Raw genomic sequence first — 16,954 nt, 5'->3', positions numbered from 1 at the left:
GTCGAATCGTTGTGTGATCCACATGCATTCACGATGCCGTGTTCTCCATAACTCTAACCCTTTACTCCCCTTCCCCTCCGTGGCCAGGCGTAGAGCCGCAGGAATCGCAATGCCACATCAGACCCCAGGTCCCTCTAGTCCAATGGCCCATCTCCAGCAGTAGCCAGAACCAGAGGAAGCACAGCTCTGGTGTAGAACAGGCCTAAGTTACATTAAAGAACAATGTGAAAGACTTCCACAGGATTTGCCTGTATTGAAAATAGTGGAACCTAAGAAAAGCAGTAGGTGTGATATATTTTGATTTTAGTAAGGCTTTTGGCACCTAGCATTATGTCCCCCACATTAGGTCGCATTCTGGTTTCTGTGACGAAGTGGGAATGTTCTTGCTGTGTTATTTGAATACTGAGTGGGGAGTATGGACCTGGGAAGGTTGCAGGGGTGTCTGGCTGGGACTGTCTGCATTGGGGAAGGGAGGATACCTGAGCATGTAACCTGAGAACCCAGGAGGGGGGTTGGAGGCCAGGTGACACCTCTGCCCGGGACACTGGACAAAGGACACAAAGGCTGGGGGAGGAGCCGGGGGGAGGCTGAGTGAGAGGCTGGAGGGAGTTTCAGTTTGGAGCTGGCTGGGAAATGGAGGGGAGCCCCAACGGGGCTTGGGCTTCCCAACGGGGCTGTGGCCTCCCTGGGGCCCCAGATGGACCTAACTAAAGGGGGTTCTGTTTTCTGTACTGGCAAGACCTGTTTGGGACTGTGTTCCTGTCGTCTAAATAAACCTTCGGTTTTACTGGCTGGCTGAGAGTCCTGGTGAATCGCAGGGAGCCAGGGGTGCAAGGCCTTGTCTCCCCCCACACTCCATGACAGTCTCTATGACTATAGATTGGCGTAAGCTCTGAAGCATGATGTTTAATGGCCCTTCCCAAATGATTGGTGGCATTAGTTAGGATAACTGCATGGCCTTGTTATCCACAGAAACGCCCAGGCCCCTTTTGAGTCTTGCTAAGTTCTTGGACTCAGTGTCTTCCCTGAGGCAGTGAGCTCCACAGGCTAAGTACCTGCTGTGCGACAAAGTACTTCTGGGGGTGGATTTTGAGCCCTGCCCCCCCCTTTTACTATATGTACTGTACCCTCACTCTTGTGTTATAAGGCAGGGGAAAAAGATGCTCCCGAGCCCTTCTCTGCATACAGACATTCTCTCAGAGAGCAGAACACCATAGCGTCACATCAAAATGAACAGTAAACACGACACATGAGAGTTGCAATGCTCCTCCACATCTTGCCTTGAGAAGTGCACCATACTTGCTGGTCATTTCTTGCTTCACAGTTTGGTCTTTATGTTGGCTATTACTAAGTTCTGATTGGATCCTGTGTCGGCCTTCTTGAAGGCTCTGCTCCCCCATCAGACCAGAATGCCTCCTCTCCAACATCATGATGAAGTCAATATGGTTCTTAGTCCACAAATCTGGCGATGTCCAAGTCCACTGCATTGGCGGTTTTTGCTTTAACGAGTATTTGTTAATACGAAATAATTCCCAGTCGCAAATTGCATGAGTCACAGTCCTCTGTGGTTTGTCTTGCCATACCCAAACTTCCCGTCCCAGCGGAACCATTTTGGGTAACTCTTGGGGCCAATGCAGACCATCCAGTGCCCTTGTGCAGTCAAGCTGTCTCTACCGTGAACAGCTGCTAACTCCTTGATGTCACCCTAGAATTCCTCAACCTGTCCATCATCACAGTCAGTCATCGGGGCGTGGCACTGGGAAACAGCTACATTCTAAGGCTGCCAATCAGAGTCCTCAGCCTGCTTCTGACCAGTGTGTAGGCCGTGTAGGGGCTGATCTACTTCCTGAACAGCACAACCCCATGCTGCCTGAGCCTGTCACCACATGTCTCCTTCCACAGGGATCATCCCAGCCCATCCGGACTCACACAACCGGCTCACGTCCCGCCTATACAAAGAGACCTCATTTTGTGTTAGCTGGAAGTAACTTGCTTTCATGGTGTGAATGTTCCATATGCCAGTGGAAACAATTCACTTGGCTAATTTAATTCTGTACTTATCAGTATTCTGTAGACTTTGGTCATGTGCCCTCGCATTTGTTTCCTGTCTAAGGTCATCATCCCAGGCTTTTCAGTCTCTCTTTGGGTTTTCCCATGTCCCTGATCATTCTCGTTGCCCTTCTTTGAACCCCCTCTAGTTCTGCATGATCTGGCGTGAGATGGGCTGACCAGTCCTGCACACGCTATCCAGATGGGAAGACACCATTGCGTTACAGAAAAGCCTTCATAGATTCTTTGTATTTCTCTCCAGCCCATTCCTCATGCATCCGAACATCTGGTTTGCTTCCTTGACCACAGCTGCACATTGAGACACGGTCTCACAGAGCTGTCCGCACTAGTGTGCCGTCCCTTTCCTGAGTTCATGCAGAACCCTGGAAGCTGGGCAAGTAGTTTGTGTCCCCTCTAACGAGCATGACTCTGTATTTATCAACATTGACGTTCATCTGGTGTTGTGTTGCCCATTCATCCCCCTGAAGCTCCTCACAGCCCTCTCTGGTCCAGACTAACCTAAATAATTGGTGTCAGCTGCAGATTTGGTACCTTTCTGTATCACCCCCTTTCCAGATCATTGATAAATACAGTCAGCAACATGGGACTTCGAGGCTCCCACTGTTACCTTTCTGCCATGATGGAAATTCACCATTTCATGCTTGCCCTTTACTTTCTGTCCCCTAGCCAGGTTTTGACCCATGACAATACTGTTAGGAGCTGGGGGAAGCGTTGTTATGGGTTGAGTTAAACCCTATTGAGGTTGATAGATGTGAACACACCCTTCAGTTAACATCACTGCAAGCATAAGCCCCACCTGGGCCAGGGGCTTTTGCTAAGTATTGTTTTGGAAAGGTGCGTGGGTGGAAGGTAGAATAGAACAGAGGGGAAAAAACCAACAGTAACAGCTGGGAAAGACTGTGCCGAGAGACAGCCTGAAAGAGCAGCTGAAAACACCAGGGCTAATCCTTCAAGACACCTCAGCAGAGGTTTTTGGGTCTGTGGTTCAGGCTAAAAAGGGGGTTCTTGGTGTTGTGAGCAAAGGAAGCTGTTTCCTGCTAGTTGATTCCTTCCATTTTCAGAGACGCAGGGCTTTGTACGTTCTCAGATTCGGGGGCAGCCATCCTGAAATCCCATCTCCTGAAACGGTCTTTGATGGTCATTAGTGCTAGGTTTGGGTTTCATCCTGGGATCCAAGTGGATCCCAGACACCATTTTGTGTATTTGACTCAGTCCCTCCCATTGCTCCCACCCTTCTTGGTTCCAGGATTGTGGGCCGGACCAGGTCCCCTCTTTTACAAGTTCCAGCAGATGACTTTGCAGCAGGCAGTCTTGTCAGTGGAATCGAGGCTATCCTCCAGTCTTCCCTAGCAATTGGTGAGCTTTGCCAGCTTGGGATTGGCCCCTTTGCTCCTCTTCAGGAACTCCAGACGAGAGGTTTGCTGGGTCCTTTGCTCATGCCCAGACATGAGTGATGGGGTCCACTTTGTGCTCTCATTGACTGTTCTCTAAGCCATTGAAAGGCCTGAGATATGCTGACCCCAGTCCTTTTGGTGCTGTTCTACAAAGGGAGCCAGGTGAGCCCCCCCGTGACCCTTCCCACCATCCCATCAGACTGTGGCTGTGACATGTCTGGTGGGTGCCAAGAATCTCTCAAACCCGTTGACACGTTTTGGATGCAAACGTTCTCCCTTGTTCTGTGTGAGTCACCCAGGACCCCAAACCGGGGGAAGAATTCATTCCCTAGGACTCCTGCTACTGTTACAGCCTCTTGATTTCTTATTGGATAAGCCTCAGGTATTTTGTGATGTAGTCCATAGCTACCAGCAAATCCTTCTTGCCAACCTGTCTCCGGCCAGGGCCCGAGAACATCAGTGACGATGCACTCCACAGGTGCACCCGCAAGATATCCAACAGACATTTTCTCTTCGCTTGGCTGAGGTTTTCTCCATCCCAAAATATCCAGTAGTTTTAAGATCATGACATCCATTGAAAAAGGAAGTTCTGAGGGGATCTGGTACAGCCAGTTGCCCACTGGCTTCTCCCATGTCCTATACAAGATTTCATCTTCAAATTCCAAGCTTTCCCCAGAACGGCCATACTGGGTCAGACCTGTGGTCCATCTAATCCAGTGTACTGTCTCTGGCTGTGGCCAGTGCCAGGTGCTTCAGAGGGAATGAACAGAACAGGGCAATTTTGAGTGATCCACCCCTGTCATCCAGTCCCATTATCTGGCAGTCAGAGGTTTAGGGATTCCCGGAGCATGGGGTTGCATCTCTGACCATCTTTGCTAATAGCCGGTAATGGACCTATTTCTCCATCAACTTCAGTAATTCATTTTTGAACAGCATTATACTTTTGACCTTCACAACATCCCCTGGCAGTGAGTTCCACAGGTTGACTCTGGGTTGTGTGAAGAAGTACTTCCTTGTGTTTGTATTAAACTTGATGCCTGTTAATTTCAGTGGATAGCCCCTGGTTCTTGTGTTATGTGAAGGGGTAAATAACACGTCTCTATTCACTTTCTCCACACCAGTCATGATTTTATAGACCTCTATCATACCCCCCCTTAGGTGTCTAAGCTGAACAGTCCCAGTCTTTTTAACCTCTCCTCATATGGAAGCTGTTCCATATCCCTAACCATTTTTGTTGCCTTTTTCTGTACCTTTTCCATTTCTAATTTATCTTTTTTGAGCTGGAGTGGCTAGAAACGCACACAGTATTCAAAGTGTGAGTGTATAATTGATTTATACAGAGGCATTCTGGTATTTTGTGTCTAATTATCTATCCCTCTCCTAATGGTTCCCAACATTCTGTTTACTTTTTTGACTGCTGCTGCTCATTGAGTGGATGTTTTCAGAGAACTATCTATGACTCCAAGATCTCTTTCTTGAGTGGTAACAGCTAATTTAGACCCCATCATTTTATATGTAGAATTGGGATGATGTTTTCCAATGTGCATTACTTTGCATTGATCAACATTGAATTTCATCTGCCATTTTGTTGCCCAGTCACCCAATTTCGTGAGATCTTTTTGTAGCTCTTCACAGTCTGGTTTGGACTTAACTATCTTGAGCAATTTTGTATCATCTGTAAATTTTGCCACCTCGGTGTTTACCCCTTTTCCAGATCATTTATGAATGTGTTGAACAACACTGGGCCCAGCACAGACCCCTGGGGACACCACTATTTACCTCTCTCCATTCTGAAAACTGAGCATTTATTCCTGCCCTTTGTTTCCTGTCTTTTAACCAGTTACCAACCCATGAGAGAACCTTCCCTCTTATCCCATGACAGCTTATTTTGCTCAAGAGCCTTTGGTGAGGGACCTTGTCAAAGGCTTTCTGAAAATCTAAGTGCATTATATCCACTGGATCCCCTCCGCCCTTGTCCACATGCTTGTTGACCCCCTCAGAGAATTCTAATAGATTGGTGAGGCAGGATTTCCCTTTACAAAAACCATATTGACTCTTCCCCAACATGTTGTTTTCATGTATGTGATAATTCTGTGCTTTACTGTAGTTTCAGCAGGTTGTCTGGTGCTGAAGTTAGGCTTACCGGCCTGTAATTGCCAGGGTCGCCTCTGAAGCTTTTATTAAAAATTGGTGTTAAATCAGCTGTCCTCTGGTCAGTTGGTACTAAGGCTGATTTAAGCGATAGGTTATGTGCCACAGTTAGGAGTTCTGCAATTTCACATTTGGGTTCCTTCAGAACTCTTGGGTGATGCCACCTGGTCCTGGTGACCTATTACTGTTTAGTTTATCAATTTGTTCCAAAACCTCTTATAATGACACCTCAGTCTGGGACAGTTTCTCAGATTTGTTACCTAAAAAGAATGTGTGGAGATCTCCCCCATGTCCTCTGCAGTGAAGACCGATGGTGTTGTGAGGGAACACCACGTTCCAGGATGGCTGCATTTGCCAGTTGATTTTCCAGTCACAGGCTCTCCTGATACCAGCATCCTCTCTCTGGGATGTCTTTAATTGCTTTTGGGTCCATTCCTGCAACCCCCTTCCCTCCGTTGTTCCAGTGGATGAACCGGAGACATGGGCGCTTCTGCAAATTAGGGGAAGAGAGGCACACCCATTCTCCTGGGGAACTCACGCCTTGCTCTCCTGCGTGGGGCAGTGTTTGCCATCAGCCTCCCACCAAGGCCATCAAGACCCTGCTTAGGGCCTGGCCTGTATGTGAGTGTGAAATCGTAGCACTGCAGTTTCTCCAGCTGCCTGGCACGCTGTGCCTCCAGATTGCTGGCTCTAAAGTGCCATTGCAGGGAAGCAGGGTGCGTCCTGGCCATAAACGTCAATACTTTGCCTCTCACCCCATAACAACTTAGCTTCATGTGCTGGCCCTTGTCAAAGGCCTTTTGACAGTCCAGTCATAGTGTTTAAGGCCAGAAGGGGCCACCTGACCATGCAGTCTGACCTCCTGTATAGCACAGGCCAGGAATACCACCCAGCCTCCACACACTAACCCAACAACCGTGTTCCACCACAGGGCTGCAGCCCACAGGAGACGAGGCTGTTATGTGCCACTGGGAGAGACTAGGAGGGAGCCAGGTGCACTAGTGCCTGCGGCCTCCACCATGGCAAGGGAATAGGGTGAGAGACACCCAGCTAAGCCTGGCCAGTGACCTGCACCCACACGCTGCAGAGGGAGGCAAAAAACCCCCAAGGTCTCTGCCAATCTGCTCTGGGGAAGAATTCCTTCCCGACCCCGCATACGGCGATCAGCTAGACCCTGAGCGTGTGATCAAGAACCAGCCAGCCGAGCACCTGAGAGAGAGAACGCTCAGAGCCCTGTGTCCATCTCCAGCCACAGCCATCCCTGATGCGTCAGAGGATGGAGATAAAACACCAGAACAAACCCCGAATACAGCAGGGAGCAGAAAATCCATTCCTGACCTCTACCGGGTTGAGACCCTGAAGCATGAGCTTTAGGAATAACACAAACTGGGCTGTTCAGCCCTGCCCCCTTCCACCACAAACAACGCCATCATATAATCACACTCAGAAACGTGCCCAGCTCGCTCTTTAGGCTAGTTACGCTGTTTGCCCCCAGGACTCCTGCTCACCCCTCTGGTGGTTAGAAACCACCTAATTTCCAGCTGGAATTTGTTCCTGGCCAGTTTAGCCCCATTTGTTCTTGTGTCAGCATTGTCCTATAGCGTCAATAGCTCTTCCCCTCCCTGGGGTGTGCTCCCTACTGCGTTCATGGCGTGCAGTGAGATCCCTCCCAGCCGCCTTCTGCTGGACTGAACAAGCCAGGCTGTGCCAGGCTCCTCTCAGAGGACAGGCCCTCCTGGGCGGTGGTATAATAGGCCAGGGGAGCTAAGCCTCCCAAAACCCAGGCCGTGGCCCTGCCAACACTCCGCCCTGAGGCCCCGCCCTTGGTCCGCCTCTCCCCTGAAGCTCACAGGGGCTTGACTTGGGCCAGGCAGCAGCCCAGGGTGGCTCGGCCTGGCCAGTGGCTTCGGCTGGCAGGCGGCTCAGGGTCCAGTGGGGCTTAGGCTGCGGTGGGGATCTCGGGCTACTCTGGCTCCAGCAGGCAAAGTGTGTGGGGGCCCTTGGGTGGGGTAGGGGGCACTGTAGGCCCTGCATTCCCCTGATCATCCTAGCAGCTCTTCTCTGCAGCTGTTCCAGTGTAAGTTCATCTTTCTTGAACATGGGTGTCCAGAACTGTCCCCAGGATTCCAAACGAGGACTTCCCAGTGCCGTGTGCAATGGCGTTAATACTTCCCTAGCTCTGCTGGAAATGCCTCTGCTGATCCAGCCTAGGAGCACATGTGCCTTTTTCACAGACACCTCACATTGGTGGCTCATAGTCATCCTGTGATGGACCCACACACCCAGGTCTCTCTCCTTCCTGTCGCTTCTTCTTTAGCCACTACTTCATTGTCATGTGTAAATAATTGTAAGAGATCAGAGAGACACCTTTCCTTCGCAGAATCCATGCTGGTTAGACCCCCTCAGAGCTGGACCTTCCAGGCACTTGGTGATTCTGTTTTCAATTATTGTTTCAACCCAGTTCGCCCGGTAGGAATTCCCTGGATTACGCCTAATGCCTCTTTTAGCATCTTGGTGATGGTCTCTCAACCCCTGGTTAGCTGGATATGGCTAGTCAGAGGCCAGTGGTGCCTTTCCTGTGCCAGTCAAAGGGGCAGCATGAGACCCGTCTCCCTCGGCGTTAGGCCCAGAGCTCTGGGCACTGCCTCCAGCCATGCTCTGTGCTGGGCTCTGCACCCATGTTTTTGGTGTGTCTCCCGCTTGACAGAGAAAAAGGCAGGATTCTCCAAGGGGTGGAGCCCCAAGGGCTATGGGGCAGCTGCTCAGAGCTAACCACAGGACTGGCCAGGGCTTGTTTTATTAACCAAACCCCATCAGAGCGTTCTCTGTGTTCTGGCTGTGATAGCATCTTCCAGCAAGCTCTTCCCGCCGGCTGCGCGGGGAGTGTACGCTGGACGGCTGGGATTCATTCTGCTGCGGTTTGGATCGCCTGCCAACTTCTCTCCCTTCTGGGACGTTGCCAGTGTGTGTAACTGCTGCCCTGCGTCCCACACCCTCCCCATCACACCTCGGGGGCTGCTCTTTCTGCAGCGCCCCGGAAGCAGCTCCTCTGTTCCTGCCAGGAACCCGGCACTGCTGGGAGCCAGTCCCTCTGGGCCCTAGATGGCTGTGTCTCTCCTGCAGCGAGTGCAGGGGCAGAGATGCCCAGCAGGGCTGCAAGTGACCCAGGGGGTCAGGACTATGGAGAGGGGGAAGCCCATTCCCAGGGCTTTTGATTTCCTGTTGGCCAGGAGCCAGAAGGGGGAGTGTGCATGCTGGGGGGAGCTACTCTGATCCCAGCGGGAGACAGCAGCGTTCCCAGCTCCTTAGCAGAGGCTTTTCTCCAGCTGCTGGATTCCAGCTCCTAGGATCAGCCCTTCCCCTGCCCAGGGCCCATTGCTGCTGTGCCGATCAGGGACCAGGGTTTGGGCTCTGCCCCACTGAGAACAGATGCTCAGGGCAGCACTGCTCTCCTGTCACTACCACCTCTGAGGAGGTGCCTCTGCCCTGCTTGTTGCAGAGCTCTTTTTAAATATATATATAGAGAGAGAGAGAGAGAGAGAGAGAGACCTATCTCAGAGAGCTGGAAGGGACCCTGAAAGGTCATCGAGTCAAGTCCAGCCCCCTGCCTTCACTAGCAGGACCAATTTTTGCCCCAGATCCCTAAGTGGCCTCCTCAAGGATTGAACTCACAACCCTGGGTGTAGCAGGCCAATGCTCAAACCACTGAGCTAGCCCTCCCCCGCTTCCTTTCCCTCTCTCTAGGACCCAGGCCATGGGGCTCCAGGCCTGCCTAGAGCAGTGCCCAGCTTGTGGGGAGTGGCCGTGGAACGCCCTCCCTCACCTGGGCCCCGAGCCTGAGGAATCTGTGAGCGAGGCCCAGCCCCCGTCAGCGTTTGTGGCAGTGTGCGAGCAGGACTGTGAATCGGTCAGCGTGCGTGCACTCAGCCTGGTAGCTCTTCTGCACCCAGGAGCCCCCCTGCCTTCCCTGGCAGGATCCATCCCGGGGCAAACGGAGGAGTCACGAGGGACCCAGCGTTTGGCAGTGTCTCTCCCAGGCCCTAGTGGGAGTTCGTGTGCCAAGCCCAGTTCCCAGGCTGGGGCAGCGCAGCGGGCACGGCTTGCCTTTCCCAAGAGACGCCCCAGGCTGCAGTGGTGTCGCTCAGGCCGAGCGTGTAGCAGCAAAGCCGGGCTAGGCCAGGGCTGGACTGTGGGGGATACTCTGGGGCTGGAGGGGAATCAGCAGAGCTGGCTGGGGGTCACACGACTGGAAGGACAGGGTGGGCTGCCAGAGTAGGCTGAGGGGCCGCTTCAGAGCTGGACTTGGGGACACCAGGGCTGGAAGTTCAGGGGGGCTGTGGGTCAGGATCGAGGGACCCCAGCGGAGCTGTGGGAGTACAGTGCAGTGGTATCTTAGCCTTGCATTTCTGAACACTAAACATCCACTAAACACACCTTTACCAAAAGGCGGAGCCTCCCCCCTCGCCCCTCAGGGTAACACACTCAGCCCCGCCTTGTGTTTGGCCTCAGAACATGGTCGCTTTGAACGTGTCAAGGGTTCGCAGCCTCAGAAACGGTTGGTTTTATTTTTAGCTGCTTTCCCAGCAGCAGCTCTGCACGTACCTGCAAGGCAGCGAGATGTACCGATAACACAGGAAACCAGAAACCTTTGCATAGTGCTGTGAACACTTCCCTTCTCGCCCTGCCCCCTAGCCGGTGTGTGCCCATTTCCAGGGGTCACCGCCACCCCGGCGGCGTCCCGAGGCCTCCAGGCAACGCTAGTCCCAGGTGCCGCGGGACAAGGCCGCTGGACTTGGAGACTATAATGGGAGAGCAGTTGTCCCCCCATTAGCCCGGCCCAGGGAAGGCGCCCGTGAGACCTCATTCCCAGGAGCACAGGAGGGCCTGGAGCCCTTGCCCTGAGCTGGGGGGAGAGAGGCAGTCAGAATTGTCAGGCAGGCACAGGAGACTCCCGCCTTGGGGCAGTGGGGAAAGGACCCACTGGGCCCCACCACTGGGACACAGTGGGGTAGCTGAGGGCTGGCACAGTGAACTGTGACTCCAGGGTAGCTGCTTCCAGAGGCAGAGGGTTCCAGGAGGCCAGTGCAGTGGTATTGCCCAGCTGGCCTTTCTGCACTGAACTGGCCTTTGTGTCCCTTGGGATCTGGCTCAGCCCCTCGTGTGCTGAGCTGCAGCTCCCACCCGGCTGACGTGCAGTCTCTGTGTTCTGTGTTTGCAGGCAAAGAAGAGAAGGAAGAAGCTAACTATGACTCCCTGAAAATGGAGGCAAGTATGTGCCAGGCTTGCCACCCTGGGGACTCCACTGCCCTGCCTTGCCTAAGCCACCGAGCTAAGTCAGGCTGGGAGCTGCGACTCCTGCCCTCCAGAAGCAAGAGCACAGGCCGAATCAAGTGGCCACTGGCCACATAGCCAAGTTCCTGTCAGGCTGCAGCCTGGCGTCTGGGGAGGGCATGTCCAAGCCCCAGGCAATCGGAGAGGGGTACAGGAAGCTGCTGCATTGAGCATGAGAGGCTGGCTAGGTCCAGTGCAGCACAATGGATGGTCTCTACAGGGCGTGGTCAGCACATGGGGGCCTGGACACTAGGGTCCCCTATCGCCCCAGAAGGCCCCAGGCACTAGAGCCCTCTAGAGACCCAGGGGTCTCATTCCAGAGCCCAGTAGCTCCAGAGTGAGGCCCCGATCCCAGAGCCTCTGCTACATATCGGGACATGATTGCAGGTGTGTGTGCACAGATCAGACACACACACAGTGGTGTCTCCAGTGGGCTCTGGCTAATGTAGATTTCGCTCTGGCTCTGGGTATCCAGTAGGTCTCAGTGCTAAGCGTCTCTGTCTCCGGAATGCACTCCTGTAGGAGGCTGGCAGAGAAATTCGGATTGAATGGGTCTGACTGCCAGTTCCACTACGGGCTCCGGGGTGAGCGCTGAGCCCCGGCCGCCTGGCATCCGGCATGGGCTGGGCTGGCGCTTCCCAGGTTAATTCCTGCAGCTCGGTCCTGCTCAGCCTCCCAGCCGCTGCGTTGCTAGAACCCATCCTGGGAGAGGCTAATTTTTCTCTGGAGGGAAAAGTGGGAGCCGCAGAAACAGTGGAGGGACTGAGGGGATGCAGGGGCCCTGGCACCCTGCTCTAGCCTCAGAGCTAGCATGCTTTTGAGCTGGTCTAGCCACAGGTAAAACCTGGCCTGGATTTGGGTGCCTCACGCTCTTGCAGTGATATGGCCCTGCCCTGAGCACTGGCACTGGGAGTCAGGAGCCTGGGATCTAGTCCCTGCTCTGCTGCTGACTCACTACATGGCCTGGGGTGGGTGAGTCCCTTCCCTGCTCTGTCCCCTGGTCAATGGAATCATGCTCCTCCCTCACTGCCTTGTTTCCCCAGCGAGCCCCAGACCCCATGTCCCCAGAGCTGTGAGCAGAGAAGCCAGCCCCTTTCAGCCTGTCTCTCCTCTCTCACTGCCTGCAAGCAGGGATCCCGAGGCCGCCTGCGTGGCGGGCTGGGCTGGGAGTCAAGCCTGCGTCAGAGGCCCATGCAGCGGCTCACCTTCCAGGCGGGGGACCCGTACTACATCAGCAAGAGGAAGCGAGACGAGTGGCTGGCCAGATGGAAAAGGGAGGTAAGGACACGGATTCACCCTGCGAGGGGTGCGTTCTGCCAGCCATAGGTAGCAGTGACACAGTGTGCTTCGTCTCCGTGGGGCAGGGCTGGGCAGGGGAGCGGCACCGAGTGGTCTGAGTATTGCCAAATCCCCGTGGGATTCAGCCCGGCCTCAGAGTTCTCCCCCCGCTCACATGCCCCCAGGCAGTTTGATCCCCCACTCTTATGACAGCTTTCGCATGTTGGTGGCAACTCGGCTGAAGCTGACACCTCTCCCCATCACAGACGCGGGTTTCAGAGGAGCACCCAGCCCTCCAGAGCAGGGAGAGCCTTCCAGTCGAGCTGTGCTGCTGCCTGTTCAACGGGGTAGGCGAGGAAATGGTTGGATGAGGCCTTTGTGTTTGAACCAGTCCCTTTAGATGGAGGGGCAGCAAGAAATTGGTGACTGTCCGTTGATCACTGCAGCTCCTGGGGACAGCAGAAACGCAGACCTCTGTGCGCCAAAAGCACAGGCCCTCCCGCTTGAACTAAAGGAGACTCTGTTAGCAGTGAGCAGCGCAGGGCCTTTAGCGCACAGACAGGCTAGCCAGCTCCTGACAGCACCATTAATTGTCTCCGGATAGCCCTGTGAACACTCACGTGCTTTGCAGCCCTGTCAAGAGGAGTCTGTAGCTGAGAGCAAAGCTCAGGGAGGTGTGGTGCACACGCAGGAGGTCAGGCCAGGATGTGGGTTACAGCAGGAAGGATCTGCCTCCTTTCTAGTCTCATTCTCTCTCTCCAAAGCCCCCCGCCCCCCTCCTCTGGCCTTGCCATCGTGAGCAGCAGGGGCTTCTGGGAACTCTGGGGGGCAGCAGAGACAGCGTTCTTTGAAATGGTTCCCGCGCAGGAACTGTATCTCCATGGAAATATTTCTGTTAGGCCTTCAAGTAAGTCTGCCCAGGACAGGGGTAGGAGCGAAGGTCGAGAATATGGTTGGGATCTCCAGGGTGAGCCAGCGCAGGCAGTCGTGCATGAAGGTAACTGACAGGTTAGCATTCGGTTTTCATTTTTTTGTTCTGTTTTATTAAAGACTGGGCCATGTTCCCCGCTGTCCTTGCTGAGGTGCAGGACTGGCTCGAGGGAGCTTACTCCCAATTTACAGCGGGGAAATGAGAGCAGAGCCTGGGCTGTTGTCTCTATGCCAGTGACCACACAAATTATGGAAACCAAGATTTCAGCTAAATGACTGTAACCTTTCCCCACTGAGGCTGTTTTCACTCACTGTGGTCAGTGAGACTAGAGTGGTCAGTGTAATTTCCTGTTTCTAGTCAGCTTCAGGTACATATTGTCCTGCCCCCCAGCCCAGCCTTGTTGGGTTTGGGTTGTGGAGGCTGCCTGGGAATGCTCACAACCGAACACCAGCTGTTTTGACAGAAGGACTCGTGTTGCTGAGCTGTGGCTGTGCGAGGCAGAAGCGGGCGAAGCAGTGGCTCAGGGCCCCGCTTAGTGTGACTGTACTTACTGAACACGTGCGGGTTGGGTTGCTGCTGTTTTGGTTTGTGGAATAATGTAAGCAGTACTTTCGGGGGTGGAGGAGGGGTAAGAGGGAGCCCCAAAATATCCTTGCTTAGGGCCCCATGGGCCAGCACCACGTGTGTTCATGAGACTGGATGTTATTTTCCAAAACCGGAACGTGGGGCCTCAAATGCCGCTGTCTTGTTAAGTAGCATTTGTCTCCTCCCCTCTGGTGGCGCTCCCCGGGCTGTGCTGGACTCTCGGGAACGCCCGGCTGCTGGGCTCTGCTAACCAGCTCACATGGCTGCAAGGGGATGGCTTCCTTGAGACCCTCCTTTGTGTGCTGCTCTTCTGCCCTTGCCCTCTGGCAGGGACCAGTGCTGGCAGCTGCCATGGCCAGCAGCCGATGGCCGAGGAGATCTGAGCTTGGACAGGGGGCACCAGGGGGCAGTGGAGTCGTCTTTTCTGTCCGTGTGCTGGTGGCCTGGGGCCGCGTGTGGTTTTGGGTGGCTTTCCTTTCTGCATCAGGCTCTTTTCCTGTTTGTGTCTGTTCCTCTCACTCTCAGGCTGTTTTCTTGTCCCTAACCAGACCCCAGAGGGCAGGTCCTCCAGGTTCACCATGTGATGATGTCACACAATGAATCCGTGAATCTCTGGTTCCTGGCATCTGCCACTGAACCCTGCCCCGTTGGGTCCCTCCCTCCCGTACCCCACTCCCCATGCACTGGGAATCCCCAGGGCTGCTGACAAACAGTGGGGAGGAGCTGGAGGAGGAAAACCTTCCATTGAGTCACTGTCCCGCTCTCTTGGATCTGGGCAAGCAGCAGCGCACCTGAGCCGGCCAGAATGCAGCCAGGACTCGGCTTTTTGCCGTGTGTTAGCAGGCAGAGGCCCCGTGGTTGGGCTAGGCACTGTGTGGACATGGAGTGAGACAGGCCGTGCCCCAGGAGCTGATAGTGTAGGCGAGGGGGAGAGGGGAAAGACGCACAAGGAGGGGAACAGACTGACCTAGGGCTCCACAGCTGCCAATGTAAGCCAGGTTTCCTGCCTGCCCGCCTCTCGGGGCTAAGCAAAGTGCTGGAGAGTCCCAGTAAGGTCCTTTGGCCTCTCGCTCTGGCTGTGTCCTGGGGACTCCTGCACCCGAGGGGAGCGTGCAGGAAGCTGCCTGGAGGGTGTCTGGACTGCAGGGCGAGTCCTAGATTCCACAGGGCAGAAGGGACCGCTGTGATCATCCTGTCACTCCGGTTTGAACTAGAGCAGATCTCATAGAACCATCCAGTCTTGCTTTCACATTGCCAGGGCTGGAGAAGGGTAAGTTGTTCCCATGGTTAATTCTCCTAACTCTTAAACACTGGCACCTTCTTTCCAGCCTGAATGTGTCTAACTTCCACCTCCCCACCCTGCATCTTGTTAGGCGGATCTCTGCTGGATTGAAGAGCTCGTTATAACACATTTGATCCCCAAGCCCTTGCCTTTTCTCTGCTTCCCAAGGGGATCGTTCCTTTTCTCTTGGTTGCCAGGAGAACCAAGACAAACATAATGCGATTAAACTAAAAACAAACCAGAGTAAATAAATCCAGGCTGCAGGGGGCTGTGCCACAAGGCCAGGGCCTGCCTCTGTCCTGCATGGAGGAACCAGCTGCATCTTTGCTGTCTAGGAGCAAAGACTGCTCATCCCAGCATGCACTGCTCTGTTCTGACCCAACAGGCTTGGTCCCATTTCGTGCTGGGATGGGAATTCATTCCTCAGGCTGTTTGGAGCACTGGATGCTGTGGCCTGTAGTCCATGGGCTGAGAGCTGGTGTGTAGTACGCTGTGGATTTTCTTGGACTGCCCTTTGGTCCCCCTTTGACCTACAGCCTTCAGTTCTATCTCAAGGCCTCAAAGGGAGACATTAGGTGGTGGGTCCCCCCCCCCGGAGGGAAGGACCCTCCATGTGTCAGCTGGTTGTAATGTGGAATGTCCACCTCTGTGTGTTCTTGGCCTCGACCTCATCCTGTAGCTGCCAGTGCTAAGGGACTGGTGCACTGCAAGGCATGAGAGCCGCACGGTAGTTGCGTAGATCCTGGTGTGAGCCGTAGAACAAGGGGAACGTCAGGACTGGCTGCAGAGTGCACAGGGTTCTCCAGGAGAGCCAGGCCCCTGCCCTGAACAGACACGCCCGGTGAATGCAAAGCAGCTTCTTGTCTGAGTTCTTTGCAGGATGGTTGTCAGGGCTGGTATGAGCTGGGGTGGGGGCAGCACAGTCTGAGCACTGCACAGCGTGGGAGGCATCGGCAGGAAATGCTTCTGTGGCAGGGATTGCAGACACCTGTCTCCACACTGGATGGGTGGCACAGATGCCGTGGAGACAGCACTCAGTCACAGTGAGGGAGCCTGCCCGAAGCCCCCCTCTGCCACGTCCTTGTCCCCTTTCTAGCTGCGGTGAAGGAGTGACAAACCTCCGGGCCACAATCTGAGGGGTTATGGCTATTGGGCAAGCAGCGGAGAACAGACTAGAAGCCAGGGAGTGAGGGACACCGGCTTCTCACAAAAAACAAGTGGATAATTCCCCACCCCAAAATAACCCCCCTCCTCATCTGTATGTGCTCAGGTTCTGGTGGTGCAGCTGCCCTTGGCTGATGGGCACAAGCATCCATCATCTTCCGTCTCACTGAGCAGAGGGGGGCTCCAAGGTGCAGGGCCCTTTCCTGAGGCCTCAGTATGTTGCAAAGGGGAAGGGGATTTCCCTGCTGCTGCAGCGTCTGCTTCCCACATGGGGCGGCTGGCAGCTTCTGATGTACTGAATGATGTGGTTGTGTTTGCTAACACCCTCCTCTCCTTTACCTTTCTCCCCACAGACTGATAATCCATCGGCATCCCAGCTTGACAAGGTTCGTGGCATGGGTGTAACTTCCTTCTGGGGGGCGGAGCGAGGGGCACGGACATGCTTTGCTTCTGGGCCGTGTTTACTGTGACATTGAAATGCTGTGTGGGAGGCGCGGAGCCCTTGGGCTTTGTGCTGCTGGACATGTTACAGGGCGTGCCCAGACCTCAGACTCCCAGTCCCATGTTCACAGACCCACTCGTTCACACCCACGCTTCCATTCACCCCATCGCACAGCCGTGCACTGGTGTACACACACTGGCATATAGACATGCACACTTGGACACTTCTAACAACCCCGCAGAGAGTCACACACCCATGCACCATCACATTCACTCAGACAGCCCATGCCCCCATACAGTCTGTCCGTTTCGCTACAGTGCTTGTCA

General features: G+C 54.3%; 1 protein-coding gene across 4 annotated transcripts in view; it reads left to right on the top strand.

Annotated features, from left to right (window-relative positions):
- Window positions 1-16,954, top strand: part of DNMT3A (DNA methyltransferase 3 alpha) — a 247,436-nt gene that overhangs the window by 117,111 nt on the left and 113,371 nt on the right. For all 4 annotated transcript variants that reach the window (XM_045009567.1, XM_045009568.1, XM_045009569.1 and 1 more), the window contains exons 5-7: window positions 10,834-10,880; window positions 12,078-12,224; window positions 16,540-16,572. In XM_045009567.1, coding sequence (XP_044865502.1) covers window positions 10,834-10,880; window positions 12,078-12,224; window positions 16,540-16,572 — 227 coding nt within the window. The remainder of the gene's footprint in view (window positions 1-10,833; window positions 10,881-12,077; window positions 12,225-16,539; window positions 16,573-16,954) is intronic.

This window comes from Mauremys mutica, chromosome 3 (genome assembly GCF_020497125.1).
Source record: "Mauremys mutica isolate MM-2020 ecotype Southern chromosome 3, ASM2049712v1, whole genome shotgun sequence".
Lineage (NCBI taxonomy): Eukaryota > Metazoa > Chordata > Testudines > Geoemydidae > Mauremys > Mauremys mutica.
This window is presented reverse-complemented; position numbering and strand designations above follow the sequence as displayed.